This window comes from Lepidochelys kempii, chromosome 4, assembly GCF_965140265.1.
Source record: "Lepidochelys kempii isolate rLepKem1 chromosome 4, rLepKem1.hap2, whole genome shotgun sequence".
NCBI classification, from domain to species: Eukaryota; Metazoa; Chordata; order Testudines; family Cheloniidae; genus Lepidochelys; species Lepidochelys kempii.
In genome coordinates this window covers 115,228,691-115,253,621 of record NC_133259.1, presented here as the reverse complement: position 1 = coordinate 115,253,621, position 24,931 = coordinate 115,228,691, and the positions used below count along the sequence as shown (strand labels likewise).

Here is a 24,931-nt window from a genome sequence, read left to right as displayed (position 1 = left end):
TACCAGTTGTGTTTGTTTGGTTATCCTCACTCCCTCCTTTCCCTGCTCCAGGACAGGAAAGTGCTAGCAGCTTTGGCTCTCAGGTTGGCAGGAAATTTAAAACGGCAGTGAGCCGCTGTTTGGACCAACCCCAAAACATTTTTTTCATTGATACAAGAGCCTATTTAAGGTGAGAGTCCACTTGTCAAACTTAGACTCCACTGAAACCTATCAGTAGTTGTGTAACCATTAACATTTGACATACTCTCCATAATGAAGATGCTGCTGAGTTTGGTTGTTCTGCTCTCTGTTTTTCTGTTGATTAGTTCAGCTCCTCCAACATGCTACTCAAGGATTCTATCTTTGAGCAAAGAAATCATGGCATCATTTAAGACTTTACAGAACACTGAACCTGTGGTGAGTTGATCTAAAACACTACTTAGATTGTTGCTTTTGAAACAAATCTCCCTAGGGAAAAAAAAAATGGCAACGTCTCTATTCTTTACTACAGGACCCCTGCATGGAGATGCTGCCCAACCTCTACTTGGACATACATGTAAGTTTACACTATTCCTTCTTTACAACCATGAATTAAAAGCAGCTAATGAAAAAAAGTGCAAGTATGGGACCTACTTTGAGTATGTATTGAAGCTACTTTTTGAAAGTCTAACCAGACTAGAGAGAAACAGTGAAAAGCAGCACTGTAGGATCTCATTTAAAAATGAAGATGTTTTTCCTGAAGGCTTTTTGTTGTGGTTTTTAAATTTTGGAAATGATTAAATCACCATTTAAGTGAATAACATTTGTATATTTATTATAATGGAATTTTACCAGCAAGTAATGTATTTATGGGAATGCATGAGAATAGTGAAAAGGTCAAAAGCAGAATCAAGACCATTGTGTCTTCTTTCCAGATGTGGCATATCTAGCTCATACAAATTGTTATTTTAACAAATTCAAGTGGAGGAGTGCATTGCTGAGCTGATTTTTAAAAAAGAAACCATCACTTCTTGAGCTCTCTGAAAGTTTTCCATAGGAGACAAACGAATGGCAGCAATAATAATAAATGCATGTCCATCCACCACAAAGGATGTGTGACATGTTCTTTTGTGCAAGCACCTTAAGTTCTAGTGCTAAGCAGTAGAATATGCTGTGTTATGCTTTCTTCACAAACAACTGGGAAAAACCCCTAAATTTTGCTGGAGGCAGCATAATCTAAAGAAGTCAGTAAAGGGCTGAGACCCAAGAACTCCTGGTTCTACTCCCAGCTTTGCCACTGACTCACTGCATGGCAAAGTGCAAGTAATTTAACTTCAGTGCCTCAGTTTCTCTGTTTTCAAAATGGGGATGGTAATTTATTCACCTGCTTTATAGGAACATGGTGAAATTAGTTAACATTTGTGCAGTATTTTGACAACATAAAGTGCTATGAACAAAGTTCCACCTGACCTTTACACCACTGTCCAGTGGGAATGAGGCAAATTATGACAAAGATCTTGGTTACTGTATATTGTAACAAACTGAGATGCTCCTATTGAAGGAATAGACCAAATTCTCCTGCATATAATTCCACTAACTCCAGAGGGTTATGCTAGTATTATCCTCTACTAGAGAGCATAAAAAGAAGCCAGTGATGCTATTGAACTATGAGAGCCAAGACTGGAGTGGGAGGGGCAGGGTCTATGCAGTTACCCCAGAATATCCTGTTAGACTGCATGGAATTAAGTGCCAGTAAAACACCAAGTCAGAGATGTAAAACAAAGAGGGAGCAGACAACCCTGTTATGAAATACTGATTGTTTATGTAATAAATAGTTTATTTAAAAACACATACACAGAGTTGGGAGTTCTCCATTCTGATGAAAGGGAATATTTCAGAGTGGCCAATGGGTAGTGCAAACCCACCAGTACTGCATCCAAACAGTTTTACAAATCACCCTTTCCATGCCTTGCAGAATTATTGCGTGTTGGCAAAACTCCGAAACTTTGTGGCATACTCCGCTTGCCAAAGAGTGCCACAAGTGAGTGCTCTGAAGGAAAAGATCCGGAGCCTGTACACCATTATGATCTCCTTCTGCAGGAGGGTATGTCAATGAACGTACATTGCTACTATAACATCTGCTTCCAGCCAGATCCAACTGCCATTGACTTCAGTGGAGTTGGATCAGTCCCTAACCTTGATATTTTCACTGTCTTCTGCCTCCTTATCACCCATTTATAAAACTAATCATTGCTCTTATTTCCCCAGGACTTAGTGTTCCTTACTGACGATTGTGATGCTTTGGAAATCCCTATCCTGTCTCCTACTGATCCCTCTGTCATTCAGAGCTAAAAGAAAGTCAGACCACAGGAAGTACCTGGGATGGTTTAAAGGAAGCCAAGAGCCACCCAAAAAATGCAATCAACTACAACATTAACAACCTTGTTCTTTTTCAAGCACACCAGCCCTATTATCTCAGGCCTACCCATGTTTCTCAGCCTTGGCAGGAAATGATCTGCATGCCTTGCATACCTATCAAGCTGCTAGCAAAACTATGGTTAGAAAGCATTTTAGTCATTTGGCATTTGATGTTTCAGTTTAGCCAAATTAGAAAGTATGTTTTGTTTGATCAGAAATTAAATGCTGGGTTTGTTACTCTTTCATGAATAACTACATTCATACAAAGAAAAATATGATTCATATTTTAACTTAGTGGTTCCTCTCGAGGTAAACTTGCGATTGTCTGTTTTTTCTAAAGCAATTGGTAGAAGAAGTGTTAGTCTGTACTCACAGATGTCTCTGTACTTTTATAGTTTGTATACATGTATATTGATTGCTTTTAGTGTCAACCTTGTATGTATCAAAAATAACCCTTCAGCCAGTGGAAATCTCAGTGAAAAACTAAATTAAAAAATCCTTCTATCCAGAGAAGTCAGCATCACATCATGTCCATTTCATGTACACACTGAAAGATATCATCCCTCTAGCTTTTTTTTCCCCACAATCACCCCATAACTTGGGGTTTTTCCCCCCAGCATGAGCGGTCTTTAGTTTTGTTTCCATGGCAATGCAAACATTTCCATGCCTGCAGAATGAAGCTGTGCTTAGAAAGGTCATCAAGATGTGTTTTTAAACATTTTAGGAAACAGCCATTTTTAAATGCTAACTTTATTAGTACTACTATATGAATATTCATTTTTAATTCAGTTTCTGTGTTACGAAAATTTAGCTTGGTGAGAGCAGTTTCGGAAGCTTATTCAGAACTTTGAGTGATAATTGAGTCATAGAAATAGAATACATATATTGGATATAAAGAGCCAGACTGGAAACTCCATGAAAGCATCCCATCTAGTAGGAGGGCTTAGTGGCCCTGAAATGTGTACAGGGAGTGAGCCCCTCCCCTTCCAACCTTGCAGATCCTGGGGACCCACTTAGAAGAAACTCTGAGACCCATGGAAGTGGCCGCTATATACACAGATGGTCCTTCCTCAATTCTGTGCTACTGGTTCCTCCTTCACGAGCCTTGATGCTGGTGGTTGGTGCGTTGTTCTCAGTTGTTACCAGCTCTCATGATTTTAATTGCCAATCTCAGTGTCGGGTATTTGTTGAAAGCCCCAGCTCCTGGAATCATGTGATTGTGAGAATCTCAACTTTCATTTAAAAAGACAAAAGTTCCTAGCCCTCTTGGCTGCAGTGAAAAGCTTGGAACCATGAACCCCAAAGGCTCAAGAGTCATCAGGCAACTAAAAAGAACCCTCAAATTATCTTTTTTTAAGAGTCAAGGTTTAGGGGATAGGAAAGAACTGACATGTTTTTGGAACATTTGGGGTTACCCAATACCACAGAAACTATAGTCCGTTCTCAGCTGTGGCATGCAGCACTCGGTTCCGCTCTATGAAGGGAGGGATAGCTCAGTGGTTTGAGCATTGGCCTGCTAAACCCAGGGTTGTAAGTTCAATTCTTGAGGGGGCCATTTGGGATCTGAGGCAAAAATTGGCGATTGGTCCTGCTTTGAGCAGGGGGTTGGACTAGATGACCTCCTGAGGTCCCTTCCAACCCTGATATTCTATTCTATTCTAAGAGGGGCCATTAGAATTCTCCAGCTCCTTCTCACAGATTTACATATCAATAACAGCTGCTCCCCAATGTTTGATCACATTGGGGCTGCTCATGACCAGGAGCACAATCATGCATAGAGTTCTTGGGGAGATGGGTTGCACCTACTGGATTAGGTTCTGAGGAGGGAGAATGTTCTAGTGTTTAGAGAAAGGAACTGGAATCAGGACTCCTACATAATGTTCCAACAGAGGCCTTTGTGTGACTTTGGACAAGTCAATGTAACTTCTCTGTGCATCATTTTACTTATCTCTAAAATTAGTATAATATTTTCCTGCCTGACAATAGTGCTCCGAGTTTAATTAAAAGGATGTGATATTTTCAGAAAGGCAAAGTATTGAAGTATAAATCAAAAATTACCATATAGATTAATGAAGATCTAAGCAGAAATAAAATATGCCTACAGAAATCAAAATGAGCTTGAGAATTCCAATAAAAAAACATTGCCATAAGCAAGAAAGACTAACTCCTTTGCTTGAAGGATAAGTTTGACCTTGACCTTTGACTCTATTCAGGTGCGTTGAGTGTGTATTATTTACCTCTCAGCAGTCCCATGTATTCTGAATATGAGATTTATTTGAAAGCCATCCCAAGAACTTCTATAACCCCAGAATATCCTGTTTGACTGCATGGAATTAAGAGCCAGTAAAACACCAAGTCAGAGATGTAAAACAAGCAAAATGAGAGCGAGGTGGTCCCCCTCCACCTTCATATTTGGATCTCAGCCTCTTCCCATTTGTGTATTATCTGAAAAATCTTTATATAGAAAGGCATCTATAAAACCCTAAGGCTTTATCTACACTAGAGAAATACAATGTGCTAACCACCATTTCATTCCCCTGCCATGCCTGGAATACCGCCCCCACCCCAAATGTACACATGTATTCCCCAAAATTCTCCTAACAATGCACAGTCACCCACACAACCTTTTGGTTTAGCCCTGCTTCCAAACAAGACTCACCACCATGTGATCTTCAACTAGTGCACTGCCAGTGTGGATTTAAGTGCTGACTTAACAGTCGTAGTGGTGCAAATAGTCCTTCTCCAGCCACACCACAGTGGGCTGATCACTGCCTAGGTTGTTTGTCTAATGTGTTTTCTGTTCAAGCCTCTTCCCTCTATGGAAAGTACTATACACCCCTTAGAACTCATTTGTAAGCAATTTGCCAGTCTAACTTTTTTGATAGCATTGACCTAAGGTCAACTCCTTTAGCAGCACGTGTGTGTCAGAAGAAAACGATTAGCATGCTGGCAGCAGGCCAGGCAGAGCACAAGTACTGGTGTCTCTCGGGGGAATCCAAGAAATTGAGTCACAGCTGAACTCTGATAAACAAAAACCACTCATCTATAATTAAGTGTCTGAGCACTTGGACATTTGGTTTAGCAAGCCGTGCTGGGGAAGATCTTAAGGGCCTTACAGTGCAACACAACGAAGCCCCTGATAATAATAGCCAATCCTGGGCAGAGGGGAACATCTGCCCATTTTGGGAAGACCTAGACTTGACCTTCAGTGCAGCCTCATGTGCTACTAGACAGTATAGATCAGGGATCAGCAACCTTTGGCACACAGCTTGGGGGGCCGAGCCAGTTTGTTTACCTGACGCGTCCGCAGGTTCAGCCGATCGCAGATCCCACTGCCCGCGGTTTGCTGCTCCAGGCCAATGGGGGCTGTGGGAAGTAGCACGGGGCGAGGGATGTGGTGGCCGCCACTTCCTGCAGCCCCCATTGGCCTGGAGCAGCAAGCCACTGCCAGTGGGAGCTGCAATTGGTTGAACCTGCGGACACGGCAGGTAAACAAACCGGTCCGGCCCACCAGGGGGTTTACCCTGGTGGGCCGCATGCCAAAGGTTGCCAATCCCTGCATAGGTGCCAACTTCTCCTGGCGCTGGTGGGTGCTTGACCCTCACCCTGCAACACCTCAACTCTACCCCTGCCCTGCCCCTATTTCAACCCCTTCCCCAAAGTCCCTGCCCCAACTCCACCCCCTCCCTGCCCCTATTGGACTCCTTCCCCAAATCCCCGCCCCACCCCCGCCTATTCCTCGCCTCCTCCCCTGAGCATGCTGCATTCCCACTCCTCCCCCCTCCTTCCCACAGCTTCTTACGCTACAAAACATCTGTTTTGAGGTGGCAAGCGCTGCATGGAGAAGTGGGGATGCGGTGTGCTCAGGGGAGGAGGTAAGGCGAGGTGAGCTGGGGCCGGGAGCTTGGCTGCCGGTGGATGCAGAGCACCCAAAAATTTGTCCCCATGGGTGCTCCAGCCCCAGAGCACCCACGGAGTCTGTGCCCATGGATCCCTGGTATAGATGCTCCCTGTACTGCAATGCTGAGGGATAAGGAAAGGGCAGAGGAGAAGGGTTGCTCCATAGTCCTGGCAGACCAGCGATGAGGAGCTGGACTGTAAAATGCCTAAGAACATATCAATACCTAAGGACAGGGCTGGATTTCCAATTAGACACAGTAGGCACTGGCCTAAGGGTGCCAGCGTTCTAGGACCATCTAAAAGTTGTGGGGTTTGGTTTTTTTTAAATACAGACATGAAAGTCAGCCGCAGAGGCAGGGGAGGCGGGAGAGGAGGAGGACATGGAGATGCAGGCCCTGAAGATGCTGTGCCTAGGGGTACGGAAGGTGCAAATCCAGCCCTGCCTGAGGTCCACAGATAGTATCAGAGGCAATGACCAATCCAGGTTGGGAAGAGGAATTAGGAGACTAGGAATCCTCTACAGCGGATATATACAGCAGTTCATTGTAATATATACCAATGGCGACTGACTTTTGCAGGGTCGGGGGATAATGGAAGGGACTTCTGGGCTCCAGTGAACACTGAAGTTATCTATATAAAATGGACATATGGTATCTGGCCTTACATGATGGGGGAGGTAGCCCCACTTGGGGATGGAAATACCCACTCCCTCCCTTCACATTTGCAAAGTGCAAGCAATAGCTACTGAGCCCCTCCCTCAACCCACTTTGGTACCCCCTCACCCAACTGTCAGCTGCATGAGCGGATGTCCCGGCAATGGCAGATGTGCCCACCAGCTTGTTGAGCTACACCCTAGGATCAGACCACAATGGGGTACAAGTAGGGGATTTCTCTACTCTATTTGAATTGAATCCCATGACCCTATCTTCAGGCTTCTCCCACATTATTCCCATTCCCCCCATATTCCTTCCCCCACTTTAGGCTTATATTATATTTGTGAGGGAAGTCTAATCTGATGCCTTTACTATTTCTAGTCCCAGGGCAAAGGGTCTTTCAAGAAGGCTCTAGAACTGGAGACTGAACAGAAATTGTTACTTTTGTATGGCTAGTGACTTTAGCGTTTCTTAATTTTCATGACTGCACCACCGTTGGTACAATCTCATTCATTTACCAATGGTTCAGTTCTCCCATGTCGATACAGCCTTCGTCTGCGTGAGCTGGGAGAAGAGGCTGGGTGGTATTTACACCAGGCATTCTAGATTGGATTTTAACAGCTTATCCATTTCCACTTAGTGTTTTATCTTATTCCCAGAATCAGTTCTGTCTGATCTTTGAAGTGCTTTCCCACTAAGTTACATTCCCAGTGGGTTCAACTCAGACTTTATCTGGTCTCAAATGCCATCTTTAATGGAAAAAAATACTGAAAGCAGAGCCAACACTTCTATTTCACAGCAGCATACAGTGGCCCAGTTCATCCCAGTGAGATCCATGGGCAGGAAAAGCACCATGTGAAAGATGCACAGGCACTTGTGTAGCACAGTTCCTCTCTTCTTAGGTCTCAGTGGAGGGTGCTCTTCAGGATCAGTGGAGGGGTAAGGAGCAGGGACTGGGCAGGAATTAGGGAGACACATTTTAGTTGCCGTGCACCTCATGTAGTCATTTTACATCAGTGCAAAGCAAGTGTAAAATGCTACAAAATTCAATTGGTAGCAATCTATGTTCACGTTGCACCAGCGTACAATGACTGCAAAAGGTGCAGAGCCATGAAGAACCTGGCCCATTGTCTGTCCACTCGCTTTGTGGAAAAAGTAAAAGTAATAAATCCTGGGGCTAGATGATCTTTCCCTGGATCCCCTCTGCATGCAGCAAACCCCATGCAAGATCACTCCCTAGGATAACCACCGGCAAAGAAAGCGGTGCCATGGCGATAGGGTGTGGAATGGGAATGCCCACAGGTAGGGCAGAAGAACACCGCCCACCTTTGGCAACACCTTGAGTTCTCCTGCCCCTTGTCACCCCTCTCACTCCATTTTCTCCACTGGGGAAAGCTTTGTTTTAATCAGGTTATTGTTGCTTCCTTTACTTGGTCTGTCTCCTTACACTTAGTCCTAATTAAAGCTAGTCTGTGAATGGGGGAGCAGGAGGAGGCTGCAGCAAGATTGTTCAAAACCTTTAATTTTCATCTTTTGGCAACATTGCGTGTTCTGAAAAGTGCTCCAATCAGCTTCGTTCCCAATTCTCTAGAAAACCCCACCCTATGGTTAGTTGTTCAAGAGGCTAATGTTTGCCGAACTCCCCATCCATTGGGCTCAATGCAGAGAGTTGGGCCAATGCTGGGTGCTTTTGAAAATCCAACCCCACATCCTTTACATTAACTGGGTAGAAACGATACTCTTATTTTTCATTTGAATCCAAGAAAATTGGAGGTAACAAACTGTGTTCCATTGGTCTGATGGGGATTTGCTGGATACAGAACACAGACCAAATTCACCCGTATGCAATTCCACTGAAATAAACAGGATTAGACTAGAGATGGGTTTGACCTGGTGTGTTTTAATCCCTTGTATTACTATTTCTTTTTATATGAATTTGTCCAAACTACATACAACCATGGTCTCCATTCCCCTGTGTTTTGTGACATCTCTGGGCAGTGCAAACCAAGGACATGATTTAGCTTTTTCCAAATGCTTTGCTAAATCTCCAGGAATATAGCTTTGAATGTTATTTTGCAAATATTTACCCACTAAGGTTATCTACACATCCCCATCCCCAGAAAAGTGTTCTAGGGTGGTAGTAAGCTGCTCAATGCAGATCCAAACTCCAAAGAATGACCACCACGTTCACTTGCAAAAACTCTTGGACTTACCTATATTCTCCCCTTAGACTTACAGTAAACAGCAACCCTGAATTACTGCCCTAAACTGTATTGCCTGCCAGCCAGCAAAATTCAAACAGTAAGGGAACTGCTGCTATCTCTTGAAGCCAAAAACATAAGTGTCGCCTCTGCCCCCAGATCAGAATAAGATTGTGATCTCATGAAAACAAATTTTCCTTATCTTCTATGCCTGTGTCCATTTTAAAAGCCTCAGCACTGAAGAAAAGCACATCCTTGGGTGACGTAATATGGCAGTTAGAAAACGATAAGCTCTGAAAATAAAGCCAATAAAAAAAATCTCTTTTGAGAAGCACAAAGATAAAAAAGGATGTCTAGACAATTTGAATGTGCTTAGATTTTACAATGATTTTGAGTCTAAACAAGTGGGAAAATTAAGAGAATCCGTCCCCTATATATTTTGTGAAGAATGGGAAGATGTGTTTTATTTGATCATATAATTCAGACCAGATATTTGTTCTATCAAGGCATAGAGCATAAGTTTACGTGTCCCTTCTGAAGACTCTGGACCCATTCTTATACTTTAGAGTGATGTTTGCTAACATATGCAGGAAATATTCTACACATAGGAGTAAGGCGTAAGTATGCTCCACATGTTAAGGTACATCTTCACTTGGAGCTAGGATTCTTAGTTTGCGTAGGCATACTCAAGCTAGTTCTCACTGAGCTGGTGCCATAAAAATAGTAGAGTAGCCAGGGTATCATGGGCAGCAGCAAGGGGTGGCACTGGCTAGCCACGCCATGTACAAACCTGCCTGAACCCCAGGGATATGTACATGAAGCAGCTAGCCTGTGCTACCCCTGCTACACTATCATTTTTAGCACCCTAACTCAAGGAGAGCTAGCTTAAGAATGTCTGTGCGAGCTGGGAATCACACCCACAGCTCCAAGTGGAGATTCCCCCTCAGCCAAGAAAAAAGAAAAAGTCCCCACAGATACACACGTCCAGTAGCTACTCCCACTATTATGGGGCCTGATCCAAAGTACACTGAAGTCAATGGGAGTTTTCCATGGACTTCAGCTGACTTTGGATCAGGGTCATACTGCAGAGACTATATACTTCGTACAATACATTAGAAATGATACACTATCAGGCTACTACAGAGATTACCTTACACCATAAGAAACAAGCCCAACAGAGGGAGATGCTTTTTTTCCTGAAAGGCTTATTTTGTCTTCTTTACAGTGTAGAGACCAGGGAAAGGAGGAAGAGAGCTTTTTTTTCATCCTGACCACAACTTATAGATTTAGGGCTCATTTATTCACTATACCCACTGAACCACAGTGGCAACTCTGCATAGCTTTAACACCTCCAGGGAAAGCTCTCTGAAACAGTTTCCTCCTCTGTGAATTCAGGTAAGTCATTTACCTCATAAGGGTGAGAGTTAGCTAGCTATTTTAAGGGGTATGTAAGTGTGAAACACCAGCACAGTGTTATCTTGGGGCATCTTTATTATCTTGTCATCTCATCTTGGTGTTCTGGGTTTGTACTAGGCGCTGTACAATTAGGTCCTGAACCATACGGCTGCTGCAATAAAAATAACAAAGGCTCAGTCACTTTTTTGGGGGGCAGAGGGATACAGCACCACACTGAGGGCATAATTCTTCCTAGACCTTCCAGGGATGCTGGGGGCACATGAATACTGCTACATCCCTTCAGGGCTGGACCATACTCATCACACTTTGTTGGGCCTAGTCTCTGGCCCTTTCTCCAGTACAGTCCCATGAGAAGCTGGTTCTATATTGATATTAAGGCATAAAAAGCTGAAGAACAAATCAAGGCTACATTTTTAAAAGGAACTTTTCAGCTTCCTCTTGCAGTGGGTGGGGGTTGAAATAGGATGTTAAAATGGAACAGACTATGGCACATATTTGAGATGGGCACCCAATCTATGTAGAGACATAAGCAACGTCACCACCATGTTTTCTAGACATGGTGGCAGCAGGCTAAATCTTGAACCTTACCAGGCAGCAGGCTAAATCTTGAACCCATTTATAGACCAGGATTTCATTGTGCAAGGTGCTGTATAACATAGAACAAAGACAATCCCTGTCCCAAGGAGCTTACAACACACAGTACATACACCACCATTTAATTTAGCTATGTCCACGTGGCATTCGACATCACATAGTGCAGCAGTGTGGGAGAGGGGAGATTTTGGCCACAGACATGAAGACAAATTCCTACCATTCATGGGATCTTTGAGAATCCTGCAGAGCTGACAGGAACTCAGTGCTAGACCCTCCACTGGTGTAAATGCCCCTAGCTCCATTTACCTCAGCAGAAGCTTTCAGGTGCTCAGCACCTTTGAAAACCAGGCTACTTATCAAGCAGCCTGACTTCAGGCACTTATTAATCTTTCTGATTAATTATGACTGTCAATTATTCCCTAGAGTTCTTCATGCCAGGCATCTTGAAATGGCACCTGCCCATTCTTCATCTAGGACAGGTGGTAGGAAGAAAAAGGGTCAATGCAAAAACATTGTGTCATCTTGTTTACTCAGCTAAAGTCCTTCAGCGATGCTTTTCTTTATGTGACAGAAGGATGTGGGCCAATGGTTTTCCTCTGCCTTCTTTGATTTGGTTTAAATCAAATTTATTTTTAAATGTCTGTCATCACTAAAAGATTCATGCCTAGAGTGAAGTTATGCAAATGGAATGATTCTAATCATTACTACCTTCAAAAGGAGAAGCACAGAGATGTACTCAAAAAAATCCAATGATAGTGTAATTACGTTATCAAGCTTTTTCAGCCATTTCTTTATACATAAACAACAACTACTTTTCACATATATAGAATTTCATCAGTATGGTACAAAACTAGGCAAGTAGCCTAGACAGATAAAGAGGAGATCTCAAAGTGCATTACATACAATTACAGGTTTCAGAGTAACAGCCGCGTTAGTCTGTATTCGCAAAAAGAAAAGGAGTACAATTAGTTATTCCTCATAGTACTTCAGAGGAAAGAAAAAGAGCTGCAGAGAGGTTGACACCTGAGGGCTTGTCTACACTTGTGCTACAGCAGTGCATCTACAGCTGAGCTGCTGCAGCACTTCAGTGTAAACACAACCCATGCTGAGGGAGGAATTCTGCTGTCAGTGTAGGTAACCCCCCAGAGGTGGTAGACTGGAAGTATTCTTCCATTGACTTAGTGCTATCTACATTGGGGGATAGGTTGGCTTAACTCCATCACCTAGAGGTGTGGATTTTTCACACCCCCGGGTGATGTAGGTATGCCACTGTAAGTTCCAAGGGTAGACAAGTCCTACATTTGAAAAGTTTAGTTTTTAAGACACAAATTAGGCTGCTTGTTTAGCAACCTAAATATGGTTTTATGGACCTAACTATGAATGTTGTGGCATAAATGACTTGCCCAAGGTCACACAGCAAGTTAATGACACAGCCAGGAGTAGAATGATCTCATGTTCTCATTATTACCTTTACCTATTCTCCCTGAAAGAGGGAGGCATATCCCTCTGGTTACTTACAGACATCCAGTGTTTTTCACACTGCACTGGAGCTGATTAATGTAGCATTGCATCTAGCATCTCTGGGGTCAAAGCTACGTTTCTGCAAAAGTTTGGTTCAGAATGGTTGCTCAGTTTCTTGTACCAAAACTGGTTTCAAGAGAGTTTTACTCCATGTCAGATCTCTCCACCAGCCCATAGGTTACATGTTCCCAGTCAGACATACTGGTTCCAGTGGGTTCATACAGTTCATGTGAGTTTGTGAGAAGCAGGACCTAATGGTCACAGTAGAAAACACTTCGCTCATTTGACTTCAGTGAACAGCATCTAAATTTTAGCAGCAAATAGCAGCTTCAGAATAGCCTCAGATCAGAGCCTCAGCTCTGACAGGCAGTTTGTGGATGCACAACATTCAAATCAAACACTGCTGATTTGCAGATCCAAGTCAAAATCTGACACCAGCACTCAGATTGTAGAAGGAAACAACTAACCAAGGCTTTGGCTGCCTGCAGTCTGGCAGTGAGCTTAATTGGACAGTAAGGGCCTGGGTCTCCTTTGCCTTACCTATGTAATTGAATAACTTCATGAAGTTAAAGGGGAACAACTCTCTCCCATGATTGTAAATGAGAGAACAAGCAGGTTCAGGGAAATGTAGTGAAGATACAAGATGGGGTGGATGGAGGGGCACGGGAGAGACACAGACAAGCAGCTTCACTCACGGCATTAGAGTTAGATTTTCATCTTGTCTCTTAATGACAAATCATTTATTTTTATATAACAAGCCAGTTTGTTGCTGCAGAGAGGATATAGGATCAGGAGTGGCCCATCAGAAGCTCTCTCTTAAAAAGCATTACAGAATAGGAACACTTGAGCCATTGAATTATGCAAGAGTCTGCCACAGTAACTGATAAACAAATGTTGGTTTCAGTCTCAGTGGCCAATGGTTGTTTACATCACAGCCTAATCTGCAGTGCGTGGAGATCTATTCTCATTGGGATCTCTTTTGGATGTTCTGGTACTTTGGTTCTCCTGCCTTCTGTTGTAGAGGGAAAATCTGACATCTGAGAAAGATGAGGTAAAGCAGCTAAGACCCTTCCATACCCATTGAAATCAAGTGCTCAACACTTTGTAAGATTCAGCCTCCCCCTAGATGAGCTCATGCAAATTAGAGATAAGAAATCCTGGTAGTTCATTTTGTGCCATTGGGCACAACTCATAGTAGGGGTTAATTCAGAGCCACTTTGCCTTAGAGGCACATTCTGTATTGCAGAACTCCTGAGCATACAGAAGCTGGGTGTCACCCCTTGGTTCCCTTTGTGAGGTGCACATTATTGTCCCCTGTACAGCCAGCTAGATCTGCTAGCTAGAGAGTGCTGAGAGCAATTTATGATCCTTACCTGCTTTCCTCTCTTTCTGGTTCCCAGAAGACTAGGGAGTAAGCAGTCCCTGTGCTCCCCAAAGTACAGGGGCTTCAATTCTGCCCTTACATGATCTGTGTAAGAGTGAGGAGGCTTCCTACACCCTCTCCTACCATTGCTCAAGCATGTGATGGCCGAGCACAAACTGTCCTTTGAATTCTGGGATGTGATTCAGCTGAGGATGTGTAACAAACTGGCCCTCTTAATCTTTTCCTATTTGGGGCAAGTTGATTTGTAAAGAGACTAGTAACCTAAGTTCACTTCTTCAATTTAGAAAACATGGGTTTAGTCCCAGCAGTTGAGCTCCACTAAAGAGAACATTTCTGAGATAGAATTACCATTGAAACTGATCAATTATGATGAAAGAAACTAGAGTCTCACAATTACATTGAAAGCAGCCACGTCAGCAACCATAACTTAGACCATTTAAACCAAAAACCAAACCCAAAAAAATGAGACTTCCCTGAAATAATTTTGGACTGGTTACTCTCATCACATTTCTGCTGGTTTTACAATCAAAGTTCTTGGCACTTTACTACACTTACTTTTCAACCATCCACCAATTTATGACTTTTGGAACCACATCCAGATTGTGGCTCAAAAACTTGCTGGGTAAGTGGTCTTTTTTCCATTTATTTCATTGATTCTGAAACTCTCCAACAACCGAGTTAAGCCCTGGTATTAAAAAACTAAAATATTTTGAGAACACAGATGCCGAAGATCATTATGGATAGTTGGAAGGAGATCGTGGTAACAAACAAGGGCAACTGGCTCAGTTTTGCCTGCATAAATCTGGAGTATGATGTAAATGATTTCCAAATTTAATTTTTTATATCCAAGTTAGATATCTGAGCTCTAATGAAGAAATAAAACCATCCAGACTTAGTCACAATGAATGCACGCTATTATGAACTTTTTTTTGCCAATCATTTTAATGGACCCGTTCAGTTGAGTCTTCCAAATCCAAACAATGATAGAAATGATGAGTAGCAAAGACCCATTATGTCACAGAAGCTAAAAGGTAGCAAAACCATATTGGGATTATCTCTGTGAAGTTGCAGAATTGTCCCGACAGTACATCTTCTAACGTTTTTAAAGCCTGGACAAAGAGCAAGAAGTCTCAAGAGTCTGACACCTTTTCTCATGCCAAGTAGCATTTTACTTCACAAGTGGTCCTACTAACTTCAGTAGAATTACTTTACGGTATCATAACCTGGCCCCAAGTTAAGCAGCTTCTACTACCTTCTTCTAATGACTATTCCACAGCCCAGTGGGCTGCATCACAGGGTCAAAGTTTTTCTGGATACTCAGAGTAAACTAGAGTTGGTCAAAAATTTTAGAAATGTTTCAATTAAAAAAAATTGAGGAACAAATTCTCTAATCAGCTCTACCAAATTCTCCCTTTTGTAGAGGCCCTTCTCAGATTTCCACATTTGCCAAATATCTTCAGAGCAGCCCACCTTCAAATATCCATCATAAGAAAGGCTTTTGTCTCTTATAAACAGGAAAGAGACATTACTTATAATATTTACTTCAGGGAATTATGCTTCTCCTGCAAAAATCTCTATTGTTTGTGATCACCTGGGTTCTAAGACAGGTTTCAGAGTAACAGCCGTGTTAGTCTGTATTCGCAAAAAGAAAAGGAGTACTTGTGGCACCTTAGAGACTAACCAATTTATTTGAGCATGAGCTTTCGTGAGCTACAGCTCACTTCATCGGATGCATACCGTGGAAACTGCAGCAGACTTTATATACACACAGAGATCATGAAACAATACCTCCTCCCACCCCACTGTCCTGCTGGTAATAGCTTATCTAAAGTGATCATCAAGTTGGGCCATTTCCAGCACAAATCCAGGTTTTCTCAGAGTTTTACTCATGCTAAATGTTGACAGCATGCAGTGATCTGTTTCCCTACAACATTTCAAAAGATGCATGTTCCTTTTCTTGATGACTTCCTACCCCTTTTTGAGAGTCACTTTTCATGCTAGGAATGTCCCCCTAAGGGCATGCTTCTGGTTTTTATCTCACCTGGTCTTGCTTCCAGCTTTTTCTTTTATCACACTTTTGAAAGTGTCCTAGCAGTGCTTCATAATGGGAGGGTTCTGTTCCTCAGAGAGAGAGCAGAGATCATTAAGTTAATACTATTACCTCTCCCAGGCAATTATGAAGTGATGAGAAAAGAGAAAATCCATAGTGATAAGAAAAGGAGTACAGACTAACACAGCTGTTACTCAAAAATCCATAATGTCTCTCAAAGCCCTTAGGCATCCATGTCCCTGGATAACAGAACCATAGAACTGGAGGGGATCTCAACAGGTCATCTAGTCCAATACCCTGCACTCAAGGCAGGACTAAGTAATAACTAGACCACTGCTAACAGGTGTTTGTCTAACCTGTTCTTAAAAACCTCCAATGATGGAGGTTCTACAACCTGTCTAGACAATTTTTTCCAGTGCTTAACCACCCTGACGGTTAGAAAGTTTTTCCTAATGTCTAATCTAAATCTCCTTTGCTGCAATTTAAGCCCATTAACAGAAAGAATTGTTGTCAGCTAAGTGCTACTGCTCTGCAGGGGAGCTGATGGCCCACCAAAGGCATTATCTTCTTTCTCTGAGGAAATGGAACACTCACCAAGCAGGTCAAGCCTTTCTGATGTGGGATATTTGAGGTGGGCTGCAGGAGCAGGCGACTGTGACCCTGAGTCAGTGGAGCATCTGCTTAAATTCATTCCTGTTCAGCTCAGCATTTAGAAGCGGACTTAAGTGCTCTGCTGAATTGGGGTGCAAGACTGTACATTCCTGTAACATAAAGCCTTGTCACAGGTACACGTTTCTCTTCGATTTATCAAATAATAATTGGACTACTTCAGCAAACACTTTACACTACTTCATTATTAACCCTGGTCATTCTTGCTGCTCTAATGTGATGGCTATACTAGCATGTTTATTTAAGCTGTTCTGCTGAAGGAATATGAGGTTTTACTTATGTCCAGCAAAGTCACAATCCCATTTATATAAGTGCACTGTTAAAAGTTAGAATCTTACAGACAGCTTATTAATAATTAATGGTAACGAGCACTAACAGAAGTATGTTATGGCCCGGTACAATAAGAAAACCATGCAATAAGGTTAGGCCTGGAGTAACTTTATTTACTCCGAGTTCAAGGGGCTATTCCCATGAGTAAAATTACTCATGTACCTCAGTGTCTACAATAGTGGGTCCATATTGTATAAACTGAAAAAAGAAATTAACATTAAAGTTAGTTTCAGAGTAACAGCCATGTTAGTCTGTATTCGAAAAAAGAAAAGGAGTACTTGTGGCACCTTAGAGACTAACCAATTTATTTGAGCATGAGCTTTCATGAGCTACAGCTCACTTCATCGGATGCATACCGTGGAAACTGCAGCAGACTTTATATATACACAGAGAATATGAAACAATACCTTCTCCCACCCCACTGTCCTGCTGGTAATAGCTTATAAGCAGGACAGTGGGGTGGGAGGAGGTATTGTTTCATATTCTCTGTGTATATATAAAGTCTGCTGCAGTTTCCACGGTATGCATCCGATGAAGTGAGCTGTAGCTCATGAAAGCTCATATTAAAGTTAGTATAGACCAGTCAGTGGAGAGTAGAAAGAAAAATCACACGCAATTGAGCATTTCCTTTTCAAAATTCACTACTACACACAGACTTATATAGTTAGTGGTATTGCAGGCAATGCCTAGAGGCCATAGTTGAGGGCAGGACCCCATAGTGGTGGGCAGAGAATCTCTGCCACAATTAATTTACTGCCTTAATCAAGAGTGTCAAATATACAGCGCACTAGCTGGATTTGACCCACAGAATGTTCTTATGTGCCCTGAATAACCTATTCAAAGTCTGGAGAAACTATGTTTTAATTTTTAAAAAGTAAGTTTCTAGCCCAAATAGCTACAGAGATGACCTTCCAAACATGACCCAAGCGTAACTAATGCAGTAATGTCTGCCTTGGTCTGCATGAAACTGTGACTCAGAGGGGGCAAACTCCCCCTGTACCCTAATCATCAGATTAGAGTGTCTGCTTGTCACAGGGTTCCACTCACCACTGGGCACCTCCTTCTGGTTGCTCTGTGGATTAGCTCCTTCCAGGTCTGATGCCTCCTTCTGCTGCTCATCCGCTTGCCCTGCTGCGCCTCTCTCTCTCTCTGCAACACAGAGTGCTTTCTCTTCATGGCTTGGTCCTCTGACCAGGTCACTATGTGTTTCCCCCCTGCTGGGGTATCAAAGTCTTTCCATACAAACTGTCTCCGGAAGTCTTCCCATTCACTACCCAGACTGTGCTGCTTCCCCAGGGGCTGGTGCAGGAACCCCAGGCCTGTCCTCTACTCTGGGCTCCAGCTTAGGGATCCTATATTCAGCAGTCAAGGTCTGCACTGTCTTAAACCTCACCACCCTTTCCCCAAGCCTTTTCCTACACCCTCTCCCATAAGTAGATAGCCTTCCCATCCTCCTGTCCAAAAAATGGCTACAGACTCCCTCACTGAAGCCCATTTCTGCTGTTGGTTTGATACTAGCCCCACCTGTTCCTTCTCAGCTGGGCTCCCTCATCATTCAGGGGACTACTTAGGCCACCTAATTCCTCTCAGCTGTGGCCTATCTGGTTAATTGGCTCCTTTCTCATCCTCTTTAACTCCTTCTAGGCTATTTTGGGGGTGGACACGCCATCACTCTACTCTAAAACCCACTTGATTGTCAAGATTAAACTATTTAACACTGATCAGTTCAGTGGAAAGGATGAGTGTGGCTGGGTGAGTGGAGGCCACTGGGTTAGGAATTGCTGCAGAGAAGAAGAGAAAGAGGGAAATGTACAGGCCCGCTGACACAGGGGGCAAAGATGGCAATTGCCCAGGGGCACGGGCAATTTAAAAGGGCCCAGGAGCCCCGGGTACTTTTAAATTGCCCGGGTGGTCCACAGGGCTCCTAGGTGCGAGACAGCTCTGGGCCCCGTGTTTTGGGGGGCCCCACAGGGTGGCGTGATTGGCCAGCACGGACAGTCCCAGAAGTGACAGATTCATCACTTCCACCCTGGGGCCCGCACCCCCCCAGGGACAGCCCTGGCCCTGGGGCCCAGAATTTCTGTCGGCAGGCCTGGAAATGCACCTGGGGAAGGAAGAAAAACAAAGGGCAGGGATAGCAGTGCCTAAAGGAGAGCAGATTTCTCAGACAAACAGTGATGACAGTGACCATAAGGCACTAAACAAAAAATAATTAAATGTTTAATTATTATATAAAGGTCACATTCCCCGCTAGATCTCTGCAACTCTCCTGACATCAGTGGGTGTTCATTCCACAGCTTTGAGTGTATAGACTTCACTTTCTACCCTGGCACACCAAACATAAACAAACTCAGAATCTGGACTACTCTGCCAGATGAGCGAGATCGATGTTCTAAAGAGACAAGACAAACAACAGGAGGGGAAAACAAATGCACAAAAAGGGGAAGTGACTTGCCCAAAGTCACACAAAAGTTCAGTGGCAGAGCTAGGAATACACCCCAGATCTTCTCTCCAGTGCCCTATCCACTAGGATATACTGTCCTATCATTGCCATAATTAAACTACTTCCAGTGCTCCCATTCTGCAGCAGCACTGTCAGACTTTCCGCATCGACCACTTCTCTAGAAGCATTTGAGACTTTTGTAACAAAGCTTTCATACCCACCTGGCTTAGGACTTCATTACAAATCTGAAAGTTGGCCAAGATTCACAAACCTTTCTTGGAGTGTGGAACTTTAGGGATTTTGTACCCAAATGAACTGAAATAAGAAACGTTCATGTAAATTCCTATAAACAAATGCAGCCATGTTTCATATAGCTTGGCTTCACTAAGTGAACAGGGTTTGGCCTGTGATCAGTCTTTTGCAAGAAGAGATTAATTCTGCTTTAAAGAAAGCATGATTGCAGGGAGACAGTGAATCTTATTCTAGGAAAGAAGATAGCTATTGATCAACTGTAGTTCCGCTATTTAAAGCTTTACTTTAACAATTTGACTGAGGGATTGACCCTATCTTATGACTCCAAAATTGATTTCATTTTAGGCCCTGCTTGTTGAATACCTTGATTTGTGGAGCCATGGCTTTCATATTTTGGACAAGGTTTACTGGAACTTGCAGATACAGACGCTGATCTGGCAGGAAGATAAAAAAATCCAAATCACTTATGACAAGTCTGAAATGTGAACTGCAAGAAAAATCTGAAGAAAACAGCCTGTGTGAGGAATGCCTTCGTTTCGTGCTAAGCAATAGGTGACAAATATGAAGCTTGCAGACCTGGCAGAAAAAGAAGAAACCTCATAAAAAAAGATGATGTAGAGATTTCCAGTAACTTTTCTTCTGCATTTTATAGTCCAGTGTCTGTCGAGCCTAAATAGGTTCATTGATACCAGCAGCCATGCTTTAGCTCAGATGTCCCACCTGACTTTGGTCGGGGGGGAACGGGGGACAGTTTCACTCCCATGTCCTGCCTGGTTTGCTGAGAGGAAGGGGGGGGGGCCCTTTCATCTCACAGCACAGTCTATTTTAAGCAGTTGGGACCCAGCCACTCTCACCTTATGGGACTGATCCAAAACCCATTGTTCCATTGACTTCAGCAGGCTTTAGATCAGGCCCTATACGCAGAAGAAGAGAGAGAGGAATACTAATGGAAAGGACCATCACAGGGGACAGCAAGAGGGCATGGGCAACAGCTTTTGTACATTATTTCCTCTTTAACAGCAAGCTGGACACTAAAATGGTCCTTTACGCCACACCTACTACTTGGGCCTGAAGCTGACCTGGGACAGGAGAATGTGTTTGTGCACTTTTGTCCTAAACAAGTGTTTTTAAAGTATTTGCTGCCCCTTTCCCCCTGCCCCCCCACACACACATTAGAAATAATAGGTCTTGATTCCTTTGATGTCACTAGAGGACACTGTGGCGCACTGGAGAACTGGTGACATCATGGCATCCTGACAGACAAAAGAATCAAACCTGGATTTTCAGTCTGACTGTTTAAACCTCTTTAGCTCAGACGCTGACAAGATGTGGGTCAACATCCACAACAAGAGATGTTAATGATACCCCTGCCCTTCAACGGAGGCCTGGGCAGAGGAGCTGGAACATTTTTAATAGTGGGGGTGCTGAAAGCCAGTTCCCTTACCTCTGTCCGCCCCCACCCCCGAGCTGGGGCCAGGAGCAGGGTCATGTCTCTGGGAGCGGGGAACCCAGACAGGTGTAAGGGGGCCAAGGCTGGGGCCACAGCTGGGGACAGGCACAGGGCTGGCGGCCAGAACCCATGGCCCAGGCATGGGGCCGGTGTCCACATGTGGGACCAGAAGCGGAGGCCCGGGGCCGGCAGTTGGGACCCACGGCTGGGTCCCCCGGGTGCAGGGCCAGAAGCAGAGGCTCAGGGACAGCAATTGGGACCCACGGCCAGGACCCAGAGGTACAGGGACGACAGTTGGGACCCACAGCCAGGACCTACGGGTGCAGGGCCAGAAGTGGAGGCGCAGGGCTGACCGTCAGGACCCAGCATGTGGAGCTGGAAGCAGAACCCCGCATAAAACCTGGGGGTGCTGCAGCACCCTCCTCACCCTAGTTCCCATGCTTATGGGCGTGGGAAAGGGCCTGGTTCAGTTCTTTGATCCACAAAAAGCCTCCTTTAGCAAAAACAAGGAAGACAAGACTTTATATTCCTGACATTTAAAACAATCCTTTCAGGGGGAAAAACAAAAGCTGCAGGCATATCTTTCCCTTTGCAGGCCACTTTTAAAGTGGATGAATATTAATTTTGGGTCTGTCTGTGGACTTCTTTTATTCAAAACAAAACAAAAATAACCCTCTCCTTTCACCTCCTCCAGACAGTTCCTTGCAGCTTTCCCTTTTCTGTCAGGGAAACAAAGTGTAGTTAACAAAAATACAATGCAGCCCTAATCACAAAGCTATTGGCTATTCTGAGATGGGTCTCAATCTCTCCAGTTCAGGCTAGTTCGCTTTGTATAAAATACTTCAATAGACATTGAGCCAGAGGCAGAGAAGGGGAATAACTTTGTAGCTTGCTGGTTAGAACACTTACCTGGGAGACCTGTATTCAAATCACAAGTAGGGATTTGAATCTGGGTCTCTTACACCCCAGTAGTTCTAACAACTACTCTAAAAGTTAGAAGATGGACACTCCTCCCACATTTTTGTCACATTAGCCTTCTAAAAATGCTTGGAAGCAAAAATGTTTTGGGTTGAATGATGAGTTTTGTTTGACCCAAGAAATGCACATTTTTGATTTGTCAACGTTTTTCAGATTCAATTCAGGCCAAACTGATTCCCCCCCTCCCCCCAGTTTTTGAACTGCAAGTGAACCAAAAAACCCAGTTATTTGCCCAGCTCTAGTTTCTGGCTCTGCCACTCTCCTGCTGTGTCACCCTGGGCAAGTCATTTTGCCTCTGGGCCTGTTTTCATTCTCATCTTTTGTCTCTTTTGTCTATGTAGATTGTTCCTCCCCCAGGGAGCTTACAATCTCTCATTGTGTGTTTACAATGCCTAGCACAAAGGGACCCCAATCTTGGTTGGTGCCTCTGGGCACACTATCATACATCTTGCCTTCCTTGTATCCATTCCTTTTATCCTCTTCTTTTTCTCACGCCTTCATTTTTCCATCTTCCTCTCCATTGTTCTTTCCCAGTTTATTCTCTCTTCTGTTTATTTCACTCTTATTCTTTGTAAAGCAGCATCTCCTTTCTTTGTATTCTTAGTTCCAGGCTCCAACTTGGAGTTGATGTCTTTGATGACACAGTACTCATCATAGAGCTGATCAAGATCCACTGTTTTCTGGAGGTTTACAGCTGTCATGGCAGCAGACAGATCCTTGTATTTGAATGCCCTATTCACTTTGATGTTCAAACACTGGGTATTGAACAAGTGGCCAGTTGTTGAAAAATCAAACCATTTCTCCAAATATAGGATCGAAGCATCATAAAATTTCATGAAGTCTGTCTAGAGACATGCAACATCTCAGTTAATGAATTTTCAACTTTGGAGCTAAAGAATTTGTCATTCTTTCATTGCTGAAGTTTAATTTTCATAGTATTCATTATGCCATACACTTCACATGCTGTCATACTCTCATTTTCCAAACAGAACACAGTATCATTGAAGATTTTCAGGACATTCTGAAGGAAAAACAGATGAACCTCAACTTTGCTAGGCCCCTCACCTTGTTCACCGTTTTCCCTGTTGGAGAACAGCATCCACAGAGATTGTGGGTACTTGTCACTGCACAGAGAAACAAAGTAGCACTTAACAGCCTGCCACATATTTACAAGCCTGTTTACAGCTGGGAAAAGACTCAACCAGCGTGCCGGAACGTGGCGCAGTAAAGTGGCATACTCCATATCCACAAAGTCAAACATATCCTTCAGTGCTGCTACTCTCTTAGCAGAACTGCTGAAATGATTGAACGTCTTAATTACCAGAGTCTCAATGTTAACTTGTAGGGTATTGCTAGCATGTTTCACGGCGTTGTGCACGACATGGGCAGGGCAGTTTGCAGGCAAGATATTTTCGTTTTGTTTTTTTAAGTTCTGGTACAGATTGTCGCTTTCCATAATTCACGTTTGCATTATCAGCACAGTAGGAAGACACTTTGTTCAAGTCTAGTTTGTGTGTCGCAAGTTTTTCAAATAATGTGTCGATTATTGCCTCTGCAGTCTCTTCGCTTTGCTCATAGAAGTCTAACAGTTTACCTTGGACCCCATGTTCGGGTGGCCAGTATCTCAGCGATAAGGGGAAAGTTTTCACATGGCCCTTGTTCGATGCATCTGTGGCAAGTGAGGAATAGGGACCATCTGGCTTGCTGGGGTCTTTTGAAAATCCTGTTGAGAGTGGTGACAGCACATTTTTGCCTCCGCTGTAGTCCAGCCACAGCTGACGTGCTTTGCAATCGTTGAATGTGGATACAAGGTAGGCCCCCGTTTAAGTTCACAGTCGCACGAGCGATAGGAGTGCTGATGGACTACTGTGTGGTAAATTTGAGTCAGCTCAGCAGCGATAACCTTGTTATTGAAGGATTCATTTGGCCTGCTGAAAAAATTTGAGACCAGGGTAGTGCTTTTGTGAGTCTTGGTGTTTTGTTCATGATTTTTTGAATCAGCATGATGCTCAACATTGGACTCACCGCCATGGTGAATGCTAAATTCCTTCCAGCATGCTTTACAAAAGGCTTTTGAATCTCACTCGTAGGATTTCCGAATCCAGGTGTAAGTGGTTTCCCATTCTGTCCTGTATCTGCACTGTCTTTTTTGTTTTTTGGTAGTTGGCTCCTCCCTTGCTGTTGCCATTTCAGGTGGGGTTTTTGGCTGAAGACCGTTAGCTAGAGAGCTAGCCACTGAAAGGAACCGTGCAGTCTCTGTGCTGCTTACATGTTATTACGTGCCCACTGTTGTTTGTCCTATGGTATGCACTGTGGTTCAGAACTTACACCTGAAAACAACCTGAAAAACCAAAATTGCCAGTGGATAACACAGAGCACAATGGGGTTTAATGGGACATTCCCAATCGACTAATTTTCTATTTCACTACCAAATTTTAAATTTTACCTGAATATCGGGACAAATGGCATCCCGATTGTACATCGAGCAGATGTCCGCCGCCAGGTGCAATCCCTGCTTGCCAATGTGGGTAAGTGAGCTGGGCAGCAGCTTAGCAGTGCTCAGCCCCAGCCTGCCCTGTGGGGAATCAGCATGTGCAGAAGCAGGTGCCTCCTTTCTCTGGCTCTGCCATGAGCTAGGTGGACCGGTCTGCACACACTCTGCTGCGGGGAGGATGTGGCTATTACCTCCGTGGGGCACCTCCCCCACGCAAAAA

General features: G+C 43.7%; 1 protein-coding gene across 1 annotated transcript; it reads left to right on the top strand.

Moving 5' to 3' along the window:
• The first annotated feature begins 201 nt into the window (after window positions 1–201).
• On the top strand, window positions 202–2,849 carry CYTL1 (cytokine like 1). The gene is made up of 4 exons (XM_073340131.1): window positions 202–396; window positions 491–535; window positions 1,934–2,062; window positions 2,227–2,849. The coding sequence occupies exons 1-4, from the start codon at window positions 253–255 to the stop codon at window positions 2,308–2,310; spliced, it is 402 nt and encodes a 133-aa protein (XP_073196232.1). The 5' UTR covers window positions 202–252; the 3' UTR covers window positions 2,311–2,849.
• Window positions 2,850–24,931: the final 22,082 nt, after the last annotated feature.

Coding starts and splice junctions, on each gene's coding strand:
- CYTL1 (XM_073340131.1), top strand. CDS start 253: ATGAAGATGCTGCTGAGTTTGGTTGTTCTGCTCTCTGTTTTTCTGTTG. Junction 536..1,933: donor ACCTCTACTTGGACATACAT/GTAAGTTTACAC, acceptor CATGCCTTGCAG/AATTATTGCGTGTTGGCAAA. Junction 2,063..2,226: donor TGATCTCCTTCTGCAGGAGG/GTATGTCAATGA, acceptor TTATTTCCCCAG/GACTTAGTGTTCCTTACTGA.